General features: G+C 29.6%; 2 protein-coding genes across 2 annotated transcripts; one reads left to right on the top strand and one right to left on the bottom strand.

The window, feature by feature from the left end:
* The first annotated feature begins 5,999 nt into the window (after positions 1–5,999).
* LOC113853180 (ethylene-responsive transcription factor ERF091) lies at positions 6,000–7,137 on the top strand. The gene has a single exon (XM_027483677.1). The coding sequence runs from the start codon at positions 6,141–6,143 to the stop codon at positions 6,945–6,947; it is 807 nt and encodes a 268-aa protein (XP_027339478.1). The 5' UTR covers positions 6,000–6,140; the 3' UTR covers positions 6,948–7,137.
* Positions 7,138–9,190: 2,053 nt separating this feature from the next.
* Positions 9,191–10,353, bottom strand: LOC113852708 (pathogenesis-related genes transcriptional activator PTI5-like). The gene has a single exon (XM_027483054.1). It carries the CDS (start codon positions 10,154–10,156, stop codon positions 9,647–9,649), a length of 510 nt encoding a protein of 169 aa, XP_027338855.1. The 5' UTR covers positions 10,157–10,353; the 3' UTR covers positions 9,191–9,646.
* Between the last annotated feature and the right edge of the window lie 4,829 nt (positions 10,354–15,182).

Raw genomic sequence — 15,182 nt, 5'->3', positions numbered from 1 at the left:
TCTATAAATATAATTACTTCAAATTAATTGCAGTAATAGCTAAACTTTCATTTTACTTTACGCTTCACAGCACTTACAGAGAAGTAAAGGTTTGACAAATCTTAGTGGTCCGTCCCAACCTGACAACGGTAATAAAACCGCTGAATTCTTGCCTGCAAAGATGATATATACATTAAACACTTTGCTCATCAAATCAATTACTGCTCCGCGTACGAGTTAGTCCAGCGATGCAGCAAAAGATGCGAAGTGCATTAGAAAAGGCACCATAATGCACTTGATCTTAAAGAGCACGACCAAATATTAGCGCTGTGTATCCCCAAAAATACACCTGCACATATAACGTGATTATAGTACGTTAGGTTCTTTTATTGATAAAAGGTCACGATTCAGCTTTTCGGCCATATATTCTTTAAGTGAAGTTTTTAGCTATATTGCACCAATTCTTAAAAAACAATGGCCCAATCTGACAAGTGTCAAACTGCATGTGGTATTTCATTAATCCGGACAGATTGGATCCACATCAATATGATAAGGATGTTGCATTATCAAAGTTGAGTCCTATAGTATAATATATCTGTACCCAAATTATATGAGTAAAGAACCTTTAGAGTAATCCTATCTTTTTATATGTATGAACATGTCATTTGATTAATTACTTAATGCTAAACTGTACGAACTTTATTTTGCGAAACAACTTAAAAAACAAGGGGAAGTTAGGCTCGGTTGGTATTGGAGTAATTTTAGTCATGAAACTTCGTTACGTTATGTCTTTTTCTTTCTTTTAAACTCTTGCCTTTTTTCTCAAGTTTTTTGAATAAGAAAGACAAAAAATAAAAATAGAAAGTTTAAGTTGGATTTTCTTTTCTTTACTATAAGAGAATATCTTAAGTAAACTAAAAGTTTCACTAACAACTTAATATTAAATTAACTTCTATTAGTTTTTTTTTAATTAAATTATTGATATAGACACTATATATTATTTTAGAATTTTAAAATTAATAACACAAATCTAATTGTCATTTTTGTTTGACTCTTTTTATTTTTTACCTTCATTTTTTTTAATATGAGCTTTTAATACTGTATTAGAATTTTAATATGTGGGTCCAATCCATGGATGAAGTAGAGAGCTAAGGCTTAAGTTTGAGCAACACACTTGTTTAAAATATCTTAGGCTACTTTAGAGTAAAGTCCTCTTCCTTGTATAATTTTTATTTTGTTGTTAACTTACCAAGGTGAAGCTTGATATCTCAACACATTTTAGTATAATAGTATTGCATTAACAAATAATTTTGTTGATATAAAATATTAAGAAATAATAGCAACACATTAAATGTTAATATAATGTATTTTTATAGGTGAAATTTTTTTTAAATATCTACAAATAGTTTAATTTATGAAACAAAGAATATATTGATAAAAACTATCCTGATACCTAATATTTGTTGTTTGTTAAAAATGAATTTTTTTAATAATAGCTTCAGAAGCAATGTTCAATCTATAAATTGTAACAAATATGCTAGTACTTTAGAATTTTTCAAAATTCTAATTCATTAGACTAATTAAGTTGGATTGCAAGGAAGTAAGGTGGAAGGCAGAGAAGTCCATCTATGTACAAGAGTATGGAGAAATAAATAAAGGAGACGTGGCTTGGATTCAATCTTACATTCTAAAGTTTTAATTAAAAGAATGGTATGGTAGATAGGCTAAGGCTGTTATTGTAGCCCATTGCCAGCACGAGATGAATTCATTGTTGTAGCCCATCTCCTACAATTTTTCCACGTGCTTTGTTTCAAAGAAATATATATTAGCAAACATATTTTTCCTTTGTCAAAGATGAGATTCTGCATTTACTTTTCTTATCTGTTCATACCTTTATTTTTTCAAGCTGAATTTTATTAACAAAATTGTACTATTATTAGTTGTTAAACTCAACTCTAAAGCCTTAAAGGTTGTAGTTTACTTATCTTAAGTTGTCTCACGTTCATCCCTTTTGTAATTGTTTAAAACAATGTTATTCAAGAGTATTCTTTTCTTTTTTTTTTATTTTAAGATAAATAAAAATTATTATTATTATTATTATTATAAAAGTATATTGATTTATTCAAATATATTACTTTTATTATTATCTTTATTTTCTTATTTAAGCTTGTAACCGTTAATTTTTTTAATTAATTTGTTTAAGATTTTTATAATATATTACTCTTTTTAAATAGATTGTATTCAATGGATGTATATATGCCTTCCCACTACAAAAGAGATGCCAGCATAAATATTTGAGATATACAACAAAATCTCTCTTCTGTGTCTACTTCTTATCATGTTCCTCTTCTTCTTTCTTTTTGAATAATTAATTGTGAAGTTTTATTGTATTTTTAGTTTCAAGTACAGGAGTTTATGAGCACATATTAACCTTTGAAAGTTCGACAACAAAATATTTTTAAGATAGTATAATTACTAAAACACAACACTCTATCTCTCTTATTTTCACAATAATAATAATTTTTTCTCATTCTAATTTAACATTATATAAGAAAATTGAAAATTACAATTCTCCTATGTTGTTACTGATTCAAGCACTATATATTACTTTTCACACTATTTGTGAATGAGACTTTTAATTACATTTAAATACTATCTCTAAATCTTATCATTCATTTGAGATTCACCGGTCAACCTTCAAAACAATCATTCGAGTCAAAATGTTGTACTTATAATTGTTGCATGACATTATATTAATTTTTATTACTTGCCATTTAATTTTAATACTTTTCAATCTTTCTTAAGTAATTCATAAGAGGAAAAACCATACAGTTGTATTGTTTTAGCTAAGAATGTTTGTTTGCTTGGTTGTATTACGTGACTTAAATTAGTCGTTGTATTTTACTTTCTGAGATAATGATGTCTCATTATCTTGGAATCAATGGATTTAATATAAATAAAGCATGATTTTTCTGTCATAGAAAGAAGCTATATTCGTGATTGTGTTAAAATTGTAACTACCAATCATATCTTTAGTGATTAACACATGTCAATATTGAGCAAGTTGAATCATCCTTAATCAATTTAGTATTTATCGTAACGTTTAAAACAAAATCTCCAAACTAAATACTAAATTCTCGAAAACTGAAAAATAAAATTTAAAATATTTTAACCTCTATTTAATTATTCTTTTTCTTTTTCTTTTTTTGGTTCTCTATCAACATATTCGAAGTTGCTTATTTGATTCACATTATTTTGAGACCCCTGGTTTTATGTCAAACTTATGGGCAATGTTGTTGATAGGATGAGAGCATGTCATATCTTCTGACCAGTCTAATCATGAAATGGTCCCCAAACATATTTGTGATTTATGGGCCGAAAAATAACATTAATTTTAATTTGGAGATTTGCAAAAGGGACACTGGTCTCTCTTTCTTCTTTTTGGAGGGAGAGACATACTGATGTCTCTTTTTTGTTGAGGATTTATTCATATCGTTGTCCATTGGTAAAACAAGGGGCCGGGCCGACACAAAACAGACAAAGCCCAAGCCCACTAGAATTGGGAAAATGTTTCTGTACACCTAGAGTTTGACCACAAATGTGTTATAAGATTTAAAAAGGAATTAAAAAAATGAGAAGAGAAGAAAAGTTTTTTCTCTTAAGATTCTTTTTAGATTATCTTATAAGAGAAATATGAGATTATAGGATTTGTTATTGAGTTTAACATTAGACTATTAAAAATGTTAATTTTTATTTACAGTTCAACATGCATGCTTTTTTTTTTTTATCTGTTATGCATTGTTGTAATATTATTGTATTTTAACGTTTTGGATTCTCTACGTATTGTTTGACCTTATTTTATCAATCATCCATGGTAAAAATAAATAGAAAAAGAAAATTAAAGAGTGAAAAATAATAAATATGATGAATGATAAAACGAGATAAATAAGTGATGATACTTTTTTGATATTTTTATAAAGAGAAATGTTACAAACATTAACTTTTATAAACACACTTTCAGTTATTAGTGATATAATTTTTAATAAATTTTAATTAATAGCTAAACATTTATATATATACATATATATATATATATATGTATATAAATGTGTTATTCATGTTTTTCTTTATAGATTATACTGTTATCCTGTCTTATTTTCGATGTTTATTGTTTAATAAAAAATGATATTTTATCTTACTAATTTAATCTATCATTAAGGATTTATCGTTCTTTTATTATCTTCTATCTTTATCTATCTTTCTATTTTATTATTTTCTATGCTATCATGTTAATTAAATGAATTCTAAAAGTACATGCCACAAGAATTTTGACGTCGAACCAAAACATAGAATCTAAGATATGTTGTAAGGAAATATTATAAAAAATGTTTAATTAAGTATTTAATTTTTATAAAAGTTGTATAATTTGAATTTAATTTTTTAATATATTTTGTTATAATATAATATCTATTTTTTATTTATTTTAACTGATGTGATCTATCAAAGTACTATTAAGTGACAATTTTTTGGTAGTCTATGTTAACTCAAAAAATTAAAAACATAATTTATAAAAAAATAAAAAATTATATTTTAATTAAATATTTGATGACAACCGAATTTAAATTGTATAGCTATAGAGAAAGCAAAATTAAATAAAATATTCATAAACCAAAAATTAAATCGTACTCACCCTTATTGACCAATTAGATAAGTTTCCCCAACGCCCGTGCGCTTAGTTCATCGAATCAAGAGCGTAGCGCCGCATTTGCATGCACCACCATTTTGCTTCGATGCTAAGAAGCCTCCAAGCCCTACGGTTGCGGCGTTCAATTGCACATATTCATATTTTTTTAAGGCCCAATCGTGTGGCTCAGTTTTCTTTATTTCTTTTATTTGTTTTTTGTAATCATCGTTCTATTAATCCATCATTTCCTTCGTCAAACCCGCCATTCTTGCGCTCCAAGAAATTCTCCTTTGCGGATTCCTTCACGCCACCATATTTTGATTTGGACTCTGTTCACATTAGTGTTATATGACGGCTTTCTTTTTATTTTATTTCATTTTGGAACTGAAATTAACTAAGCTCAGACATTTATTTATGAGCTATACTTTAGAATTACCTCACCAGGGAGAATAAAGGGAAACAGAAAATAAAAGCAACGTTATCACTTTTTTTCTTAGATTTGGAAAATTTACAAAGACCAAGGATTTTTAATATTTTTAGTCTATGACTACGATATTTAAATGCCATATGTAATCTGAACTTTGGAAGATTATTATGAACCGTAAAAAAAACCCCTTTTTTTCAAGTTTTTAAGTAGTCGTAAGAAGTCAAACTTGAATTCTTGATTAAATTAAAACAACTCCTATTAATTAATTTACCTGTTTTATCACCAAGGATTTAGTAATATATGGTTATGTCATCAATTTTGTAAGAAATAAATATACAAGTGGTAGTTTAACTATCCTTTCACTCCTTTACTTTTTTTTGCTGATACTCAAGTAATTTTCTGTATACTCGAGGCAAATGATGTCATGGTTTCGTACAAGGACTTATTATTATACCACATTGAGCCTAGTAATCCAATCCTAAGGAGGGTGAACGAGCAAAGCAACTAAATTTTATTTAACTAGCATCTCTTGTACATTATATTTGGGCTATAGGTTTTGGTTTGACTTATGAAATTTAATTAGTTGTGCCAAACTTGCAATGGTTCCAACACCAATAAAAGGCATCAAAGTCCACCCTTGCCAGCTTTCAAATGCTTCTGCCTCTCTGTTTCGTAATGTTTTTATCCATGAATTTAAGAAACGTATTCGAATACAACGCATAGAGCATGCAAAATCAACATGGGATAAAGTCCCAAATGATTGATCAAGTACACAAGTCAAGAGGGAAGCATTTAAAAAGTACCCCATTTTTTTTTTTTTAAACGTGTCTTTGTGTTGAAAATCCTGAAATCCTCCATAAACCTAGTTGATCAGTGTATTAAATATTAATGCACAAATTTCCAACTGGGTTCACATTCATTTATATCAAACTAAAGCAAAGCTAATGAGCTGTCAAACAGCCTTCACACTGTATGATATATATCTTTATATATCTTCACTCATCATAATCCCTTCTCCCCCCTCCCCCTTCATTTATGTGACTACCCAACATGGGTATTCATCATGCAACTTCTGATGGGATTCTTGAGAATGTATGGGCTAAAATTATCAGTAGTGATAGAGCAAAGTCTTCTAATTCTTGGGAGGAACTTCCTAATCTTGATGGACGAGATGGGTCCACCGATATTCTACAAAGACTTCCAAGTTTAGGGAGGTGGATATCAATGGGAGCTGATTTTTGGGAAGAAGTTTTAGAAGGTATTGTACCTTACACAAGCAATACAGAAGATTCTAGCAATAACAACTTGGAACTTGGAAGTGCTAGTAAATCCAATAATAAGGTAGAAAGTGGTGTGAGAAGAGAGAAAGCAGATGCAAAACACTATCGGGGTGTAAGGAGAAGGCCATGGGGTAAATATGCAGCAGAGATAAGAGACTCATCCAAGAAAGGTGCTAGACTTTGGCTTGGTACATTTGATACAGCTGAAGAAGCAGCTTTAGCTTATGACAAAGCTGCTTTGAGAATTAGAGGTCCAAAGGCATACCTCAATTTCCCACTTGAGAGGGTCACAAACACTTTTGTATGTGACAACAAAGGAACTGATCTTGCTGCATGTGCTTCTACAACTTGTGACATGTATTGCCATGCTTGCTCACGCATTGAGAAAGAAGAAAGTTTCTTCAACTCCCGCAAGAGAAGATCACGTGATGTGGAAGTGTTCGTTGATACGATGAATGAACAACCTGCGGCAAAAAAGATGGTTGGCTTGGAACACATGCTAGAAAATGAAGTAAATGCTTTTGTGTTTCAGGACCTAGGAAGTGATTACTTGGACAATTTGTTGTCTTCCTTTTGACATTGTGCTCACTGCATTAGTTGATTAGACTTAGAAGGTGACCATGTGTAGAAATTTTATAGCCATTTATCTTATATGTGTATATCTGTTATCCAACTGCGGAGTTAATGGTTTGGCAGAACTAAGTCTCTAATATCATGATTAATGTGTACAATCGAATTTCTGAATATAGAGTTTTATCATTTATGTTTTTTTTCCCTTATTACTTCTTAGCTCATAACTTTTTTCTAATTATTTTCAGGGTTTTATAAGATATCTACAAACTAGTTGGTTTCATACAAGTATAAAGACTCTCAATGATCATTATTATCAAACTTAATCGCAGTCACGTCAGCAGTTATGCACATCTTATCTTATCTTAAAATATTACAATTAAGAATGAAAATATTTTTTTCAAGCACAGTTATTTTGCAAAGTCAATTATTATGAAATATTCATATACAGTGGGAAAATCGTAAACGAAGGGAGAAGAAATTAATATAACGACAAAGAACAATTGGCGGGACCAATATTGCTTGTCCTCCTAGAACTCTAACTCAAGGCGGTTCCATCATCTCCAATCCTGCGTATCTTTGGGATTGGACTGGTGTCAAGATTGTTGCAGGATTTTTAATTTAAACCAAGCAACACCAGGAATGGCCCTAGTTCTATATACTAGTTAGAATATTATCATCTAATTTTAGTGTTTATATTTAGATATATACCATGTACAAATTAAAAATTAGTTATCTTGTAATTGTATAGGATGTTTAGGGTGTTAAAATATAATTTATCCAAGAGAATTTAGGAGTTTTTTGGTTTAAAACTAGAAAATTATTTTTAATATTTTTTAATAAAACGCACATTTTACTCTTTTGATTTGTTAAATGGTGGAGCCACTATTTCACATTTTATATAATTAATTCCTTGTTTGATTCTAAAGCTCTTTGATCTTTCTAAAGTCTCAGAGGGTGAGACTATTATACTCGTTTCCCCATTGTTGCTTCATACTATCTGATTTTTCTCATTTGGGGGGCAAACTTGTCTCTATTGCCAGCTTATTAGGAGCGAGCTCTCTTCAAAGAGCCTTCAATGCGAAGAAAGACTTCAAAATAATCTTTGTTATTTCGTCTAACAGTTGTGTGAATAAAATTGTCAATGTGACTGATGATTATTTTCGGGACCATCCAAGTTGCTCTGAGTTAGGCCAATCTTGTTTGCCTTTGATTTAATCAATTGTGTCCATGTCAATATGCACATATGTTCACGGCACATATCATCGATTCATCCACTATTAATGTTATTTCCTTTTCAATTGTGTGTATACTTCTTATAAAAATGAATACAATTTTGTGAATACTCGGAATATATTACTTTCCTAAATAATATTTTATAGCTTTAATGTTGTTTTAAGAATTTTGTGAGATATTTAAGATGAACGGATAAAATTAATCAGGAATCATTTATGCTGAAAGGCTATTTTAATTTTTTTGGGCATTTTAATTATTATTATTTTGATCATATTAAGAGCTTAAGATCTTTACCTTTTTGCAATTTGTTATATAAAATAAAGTTTTTACACAATGTTATATAGAATTAAATTTTTAATAAATTTAATTTTGAATCATTCATCATAATTGAAATGTGTACTAAATTAATCTCAATCATAAAATTTGTGTTGAAGCGGTGGGAGAATCTAAATTTGAAGATAAAACAAAGAGCTCCTTCGTTGATATATAATATAAACTGTCATTTGAATTGGCTTTACGTATACTGCAGGGGTTTAAATCTTATTGAACGCACATTGATTGTCATGATTAATGTCAAACTATCAAATGCCAGAACATGAATTAATCTTCTATTAAAATAGTGAGAGACCTAATGGGAGAAATAAGTGTGGCATATTAGCTTTATAACATGTAGTAACAGTGAACAGATGAGAAAGGCCCATCGGTGAAATTGACGCCAAGTTCTAGTTTAATACATTGCCCGTTACCTTCTTATTTTTTATAATCCTCGCACCAACTCACCTAAGAACCGCCCCTTAAAGCTTTGCCCGTGCATTTATGAATATAAAATGATAATGGTGAATGCTTATTTTATTATATTATTTTACTTTTCACCAACAAATGAAAATTTGAGAGAGAAGTGTGGTAATTTTTAACAAAATATAGAAAAGAAAAACCTACAATTCAAAACATGTGCTTGACAAGGACAAATGGAAAACAAAATTTTCAATTGATCAAATTTGACTGTTGGATTAGATAATAATGGCTTTCATTCTTGCAATAGAATCAAACATTGACTTTATGTTTAATAACACTACCCTCAATGAATGCAAAATTGGTGACTTATTCTGAATTGATTATGGCCCCCATTCCAGGCCGCACTATCAATCAAACCAACCATTCCGAAAACGGAGATTAACTTGCAATTATTGGATTGGCGATACTATGGTCACTTTTCCCATTACTTTGAACAACTATAGCCTATCTTTATATACAGGCTCTGGGGACCCATAAAAGACGAGAAAACAAATAGCACTTAACATTAAACCAAAAAGGATTTAACAAATAGAAAATAAAAAAAATCACCAACCATTTTAACACATTCAATTGATTATTTTTGGTTCTCCTGTTTGTCATACAGATACAAATGAACGAACCCATTTCAGGAAAAAGATCTCTCTACAATTGTGCAGTGTCCCAAAGACCCATTTCCTAGCTTGTGCTACTTGTGCTTTCTAACTGTGACTTGTTTACCTGAGTGGAATTTGTGCAAGAGCTACTAGCACTTGAATCAGAAACAGAATCGTGATTATTCATATCGAGCTTAGAAGATAGCTCCATCTCCTTGGAAGCTGCAGCAACAACATCAGCTGGGAAATTCAGCAAGGCCTTAGCACCCCTCATTTTGAAAGCGGCTCGGTCGTAAGCCATGGCGGCTTCTTCAGCCGTTTGGAATGTGCCAAGCCATATTCTGGCTCCGTGGCGCGCCGAGTCGCGAATCTCGGCGGCGTACTTCCCCCACGGGCGGCGCCGAACCCCTCTATAGTGCTTCTTGGCTATGTTTCTTGTGGCTTCTAAGCCGTGCTGTGGTTGGTGGAGCCTCTGTGGTAGAAATGTGTTGGTGAGAGCATTGGCTTCGTTGAGAACTTGGTATATGACCATGTCCTGTGAGTCATTCTCGTTAAAGGGTAAATCTGTTTGGGATTGGGAAAATAAAACCATGGCTTCTTCTTCTTCTTCTTCTTCTTCTTTCTTCCTCTTCTTCTCAGTTTTTGTTGCTTGCTCTGTTTTTTCCGTGAGGGTCTCTCTCTTTGGTTTTGCAAGTTGCGAAGGGTGTGTTAAGTGGTGTTGGACTTGGCATATATCTATGGAGTAAATGGGCAAACGTGGGGTCACAGAATATTTTGTGGCAGAGATGAATGGTTTTTGGGACACGGAGGGAAGAGTGGACTTCACTTTCCTATTTGCTGTTTGGTGGGCTAGTTTTATATTTGTCTTCACTTTTCCTCATATTTACAATATTGCACTTTCTGTGGTTCATAAAACTCTAAGCTTATTTGGATAAAGATTATTTGCCAAAATTTTTATTTCTTCTAAGTTCTTTTATAAACAAAGTGAAAAAAAAAAATTATGCTTTTGAAACATATTAGATCAAATACTACATATGGAGACGATAATTTGTCAATATAAGTATTTGCCAATTTGATTGTTGAGATTATCAAAAAGAAAAACCAGTCAGTTATATTTTAAAAATGTGAGTCAATTTGATCAATATAACTTTTATTACTATAGAAAGATAAATTAATTTAATCCACTGTGACATAATCTAGAAGACTAAGTAATTGACATACCCTAACTTTAATGATTAAATTATCTAATAATTGCTGAATTTATGAATTAAATTTACGTTTTCATAATGTAAAAGCCTATTTTAATACTTTGATTCATCGATTAATTTGAGCTCATGAATTAAATGAGTCGAACTCAAATTTAAAATTTAGTTTGTTGATTAAATGAGTCAAATTAAAGTATAGCTGGAGTTGAGTTTTGACTCCACTCAAATCTTTTTCAATTCTAACTTATAATATCAGTTTTAGAGGCCAAATTATTATTTTAGTGGAATTAAAAATTAAGTAACTTTATAATATAAATTTTAAAGATCAAATTATCATTTTATTTGTTTACTCATTCATAAATCTGCCTTTCTTTTCTTTTTCTTTTAGTTTTCTTAAAATGAATAACACTAGACAACACTACTTCTTCTTCTGAATCAAAATAATAGTTACTCTAGCAAATTTAATTCTTTTGAAATAATATTCAATTTGAAATTTTAATTAATATTTAATAATAACTATAATAGAAAGAAGCTAAAATAAAAAAAAAATGGTATTTTTGTTTATGAAAACAAAACTATTAAGTATGTTTCTTGATTCTTGTGTTTAAAAGCCTATTATTTTAAACCAGAATGAGTAATACCCTGAAGTAATTCAATTGAAATTAATTTTGTTCCAAACTGTTATTAAAAGGATGAAAATGTTTGCTGCTATTTTCATGTATCAAATTTTTTATATAAAAATCATGTAATTTTTATTATTATTGACAATTATAAAAATGATAAAAACCATCTAAATAAAAAGTGAGGAAAAACAATTAAAAAAGACATTAGACACACTAAGTAAAAAGAAGACAAATAGAGATAATTAGCTGTGATAATTGGTGATCTGTGTACACGACCTTAACAATCGCAATTATATCTGTACATGCTTTTCACGAAGAATGTAAAATAAATTTGAAAAATCAATTAAGTTTAGATTGTTATACTAATCAATTAGGAAGAAAATGACAAGGAACATGTTGATGTCCACTTGATTGTGGAATTTTGAAATCGAAAGGACACGTCATCTATTATGAAATTTGTTTGTGTCAAAATAGGTTCACAATATTTGGGAACCCAGCTTTAAAGGAACACAAAATCTTGTATAGAGGATTAATCAAGGATTCTCTAAAATGAATGAATAGACAACATAGTGTGACGTGGCTCATACTTTTTCATTTGCTGGGGTTTAGGCGTGCCACCTGAGCTGGAAATGATACAAAGAAAGCCAGATCACAAACAGGACACAGAGACAAAATAATAGTAAATTTCAAGTAATAAAAACTCAAATTAAAATTGATTTGTTTTGATGATTAAAGTCAAGTATAATTAATTTTATATTGTTGAATATTTATTGATTAGAACGTGTTTTTATTTATCAAAAGTTAAAGGTTTTAAGTAACTTTTAAAATGTTGAATTTTGCATCTTTATTTTATTGTATAGGTTATAATCAATAACCTGAAAATAAACATAAATTTATGATGATTTTTAACTTAAATTCAAATATGGACTCGGTTGTATTGAGAATCAGTCAAACTCTCTTTAAGCGATATGCGACAGTGTTATATAAGCAGGATTGTCATTTAAAATAGGACAATTTATTTTATTTTATTTTTATATAACTATTAAGTTATAAAAGTACAAGATTGCATTTCACAAGTAGCAGGTTTAATTTTTCACTCATCTTTCTAGAGTTAGGCGAATATAAAATCTGTATTATCACTTTTTGAATCTAACAACTTTTCTTACCAGAAAATGGAATACCATCCACACTTTTTCTTGTAAACAATACATATTTTATTTTTCTCTTTAATATAAAATTTATTGTATGAGTGGGTCTAAAAATTTAAATAAACAAAATAATATTTAATTTAGATAATAAATATATCATGTTTTTATCTTAATTATTAAATAGGCGCTAAAAATTTAGGATTGTACAAAGTGTGGAGAGACGTAATTAGATTGTTTCCTTCACGGCGTAACTGATGGGAAAAGGATCTAACACATCATTGACGCACTAATGTGTAAAAGGGATTTGACTAATAACAAATTTTGAATGAAATGGCATAGAAAAATCTTTGGAGCAATATTACTACAATCATTCACAATAAAAATCGACATAATCAGTAAATAATTATCCTTTCAAATATGATAATCAAAATTTAATTCTGAAAACAATTCCATTAAAATATTTTTTTTGTTAAGCTCCATTAAAAGAAAATGTACCTATATTTACAATTTTTTTATTTTAAAAAATAATTTTAGCTGTCAATTAAATATCTTTAGTACACACGGTCGAGTCACTCACCCAAAACCTAGTTTTTTTTATTTATTTCGATCCTCTTTCTCTCATCTGCAAAGCCAACTGCACGTATTTAATAGTCATAAAATAAATATTTACGTTAGATAAGTTAAAATCAAAATTCATTGAAAGTAATTTACTCCTACTTGAAGTTGAGTTAGATAAATTCATTGAAGAGAACAAAATTCTCCCAACACCATATTTTGTAATTACAAAAAGTAATTTCTGAAGTCCTTTAAAAATTAAAAAAGACATTTAATATCTTTCATATATAAAATAATTATATTTTTAATATTATATTAAATATAATATATTATGAGAATTAATAATTTATCTTAAAAATATAAATACTCTTTAATTTTTAAGATATTAAAATACTTTTTTAAGTTTACAAGCAAGATGGAAAACAGTTTTAAAAAAATGGAAATGACATGGATTTATTAATTTTATTTGTACGAATATGAAAAATATACATGAGAAGGGGATAATTTTGTAATTAGTGGGGAAATCGGATGGCAAACGTGAGGGAACATGACAGCTCAGCAGCTGGCTGGCTCATGCATATTTGGAAGTGACGTCATCCAGGCCATCACCGTAGACACTTTCTCTTGAGATGACGTAAGCTCTTTGGAACATTGTTAAGAATTCCTTTGTATTTGACGTCACGATCCGATGAGATCGGATGTTGATGAAGCTGCTGGGTCCCACAGTTGCTAGAAGTCCTATACCAGTCTTTGTTTTTGACTTTTCACCCCACTTTCTTTTGTTTCTATTTTTTATTATCTAACTTTATTTTCCCCTTTATGAATTGTTTAGGACCTGTTAAGTCTTTGATTTTTAAAACTTCTACTTAGGTTTATTTTCAAATTAACTTACGACATTTTTAATATTTTAAAAAATGGCATGTTCTTGGCCAACATGTCAAAGCATGATTCTTTGTAATTTTTAATTCTTTTCTTGCCAAAAGATCAAGAAAGAGTTGTTAATATTGAAGATTTAAAATAAAATATAAGTGCGGGATACATGTCTTGATCGAGGAATAGAAAGTAGAAGGTTGCCACGATTGTTTCACGTGGTTTGAAATCTTGACCAAAGAAAAGTGTTTACATTGAACCCATCTTTGTTTTTCGTGTTGTTGGGGGGGGGTTTTGTACAGTATCGATAGGAAGACAAAACCAAGTTTGGTATTGAATGTCCTTCGATAATAAAATTTTTCCAAACTCTTCTCGTTTTAAATGAAAACAATTCAAAGTTGAGTTAGAGTTGTAAAGTTCTTCAAAGTTTGACGAGGAACCTGATAAAACTTTGCTTGAGTCTTTTTTTCTTTTAATTTTAGGGGAGTGGGGCTAGATATGGAGGAAGACTGAGAAGAGATAGTATGCTTGCTGAATTGCTGGATTTTTCCATCTGAATTGCTTCTAGATGGATACGTATATGCGCACTTAAAAATGTTAAACCGTAGCATTTAAAGAGTACCATTTTGGAGGATCACAAAGCGAATCTAGAAAACAAATAAGTTGCTGAAGTCAATTGAAAACCTCCTTAAAAATATAATAAACAATTGCCAAAAACAATGGATAAAGCAAATGCAATAGAATTACCACATAATTGGGTTTTGAGGTGTATTGGCCTACTATACTGAAAAAAAAAAACCCGATAAATATAAACATAAATATAGTTCTTGAAGATAAATATATTTTATTTCATACATTTTTATAATTTCCTTAAATAAGAGTTTAAAGATTTAAAAAAAAAGTTACTGGTTTAAAAGTTATATAAAAAAGGAAGATAAGAAAAAGGAAAAAAAAAACTCTTTTTTAAAAATGCTAACAAACATATCCTAAATCTCCATTTTGTTTTAATATTAATTACTTGACAAAACATCTCTCAGAATAGAATAGGAAACTTAAAATTTTACATGTGAGAGGAGATTTGAAGGTTTTTTTTTTTAAAAAAAAATCTTTCCTTTTATTTCCCTTGTCCTTGAATCATATTCCTAAACTAAGTCTTAATCACAACCAGTAATTAAGAGATATATGAAAAAAAATGGCTGCAAAGGCAAAATAATTAA

The sequence above is a fragment of the Abrus precatorius genome, unplaced genomic scaffold (assembly GCF_003935025.1).
Source record: "Abrus precatorius isolate BTA unplaced genomic scaffold, Abrus_2018 Scaffold10, whole genome shotgun sequence".
In the NCBI taxonomy this organism is placed as follows: domain Eukaryota; kingdom Viridiplantae; phylum Streptophyta; class Magnoliopsida; order Fabales; family Fabaceae; genus Abrus; species Abrus precatorius.
The sequence above is the reverse complement of the archived record's forward strand: the minus strand, read 5'-3'. Positions and strand labels throughout refer to the sequence as shown.

Bases quoted from the DNA above. Each gene is read 5' to 3' on its own strand.
- LOC113852708 (XM_027483054.1), bottom strand. From the start codon at position 10,156: ATGGTTTTATTTTCCCAATCCCAAACAGATTTACCCTTTAACGAGAAT.
- LOC113853180 (XM_027483677.1), top strand. From the start codon at position 6,141: ATGGGTATTCATCATGCAACTTCTGATGGGATTCTTGAGAATGTATGG.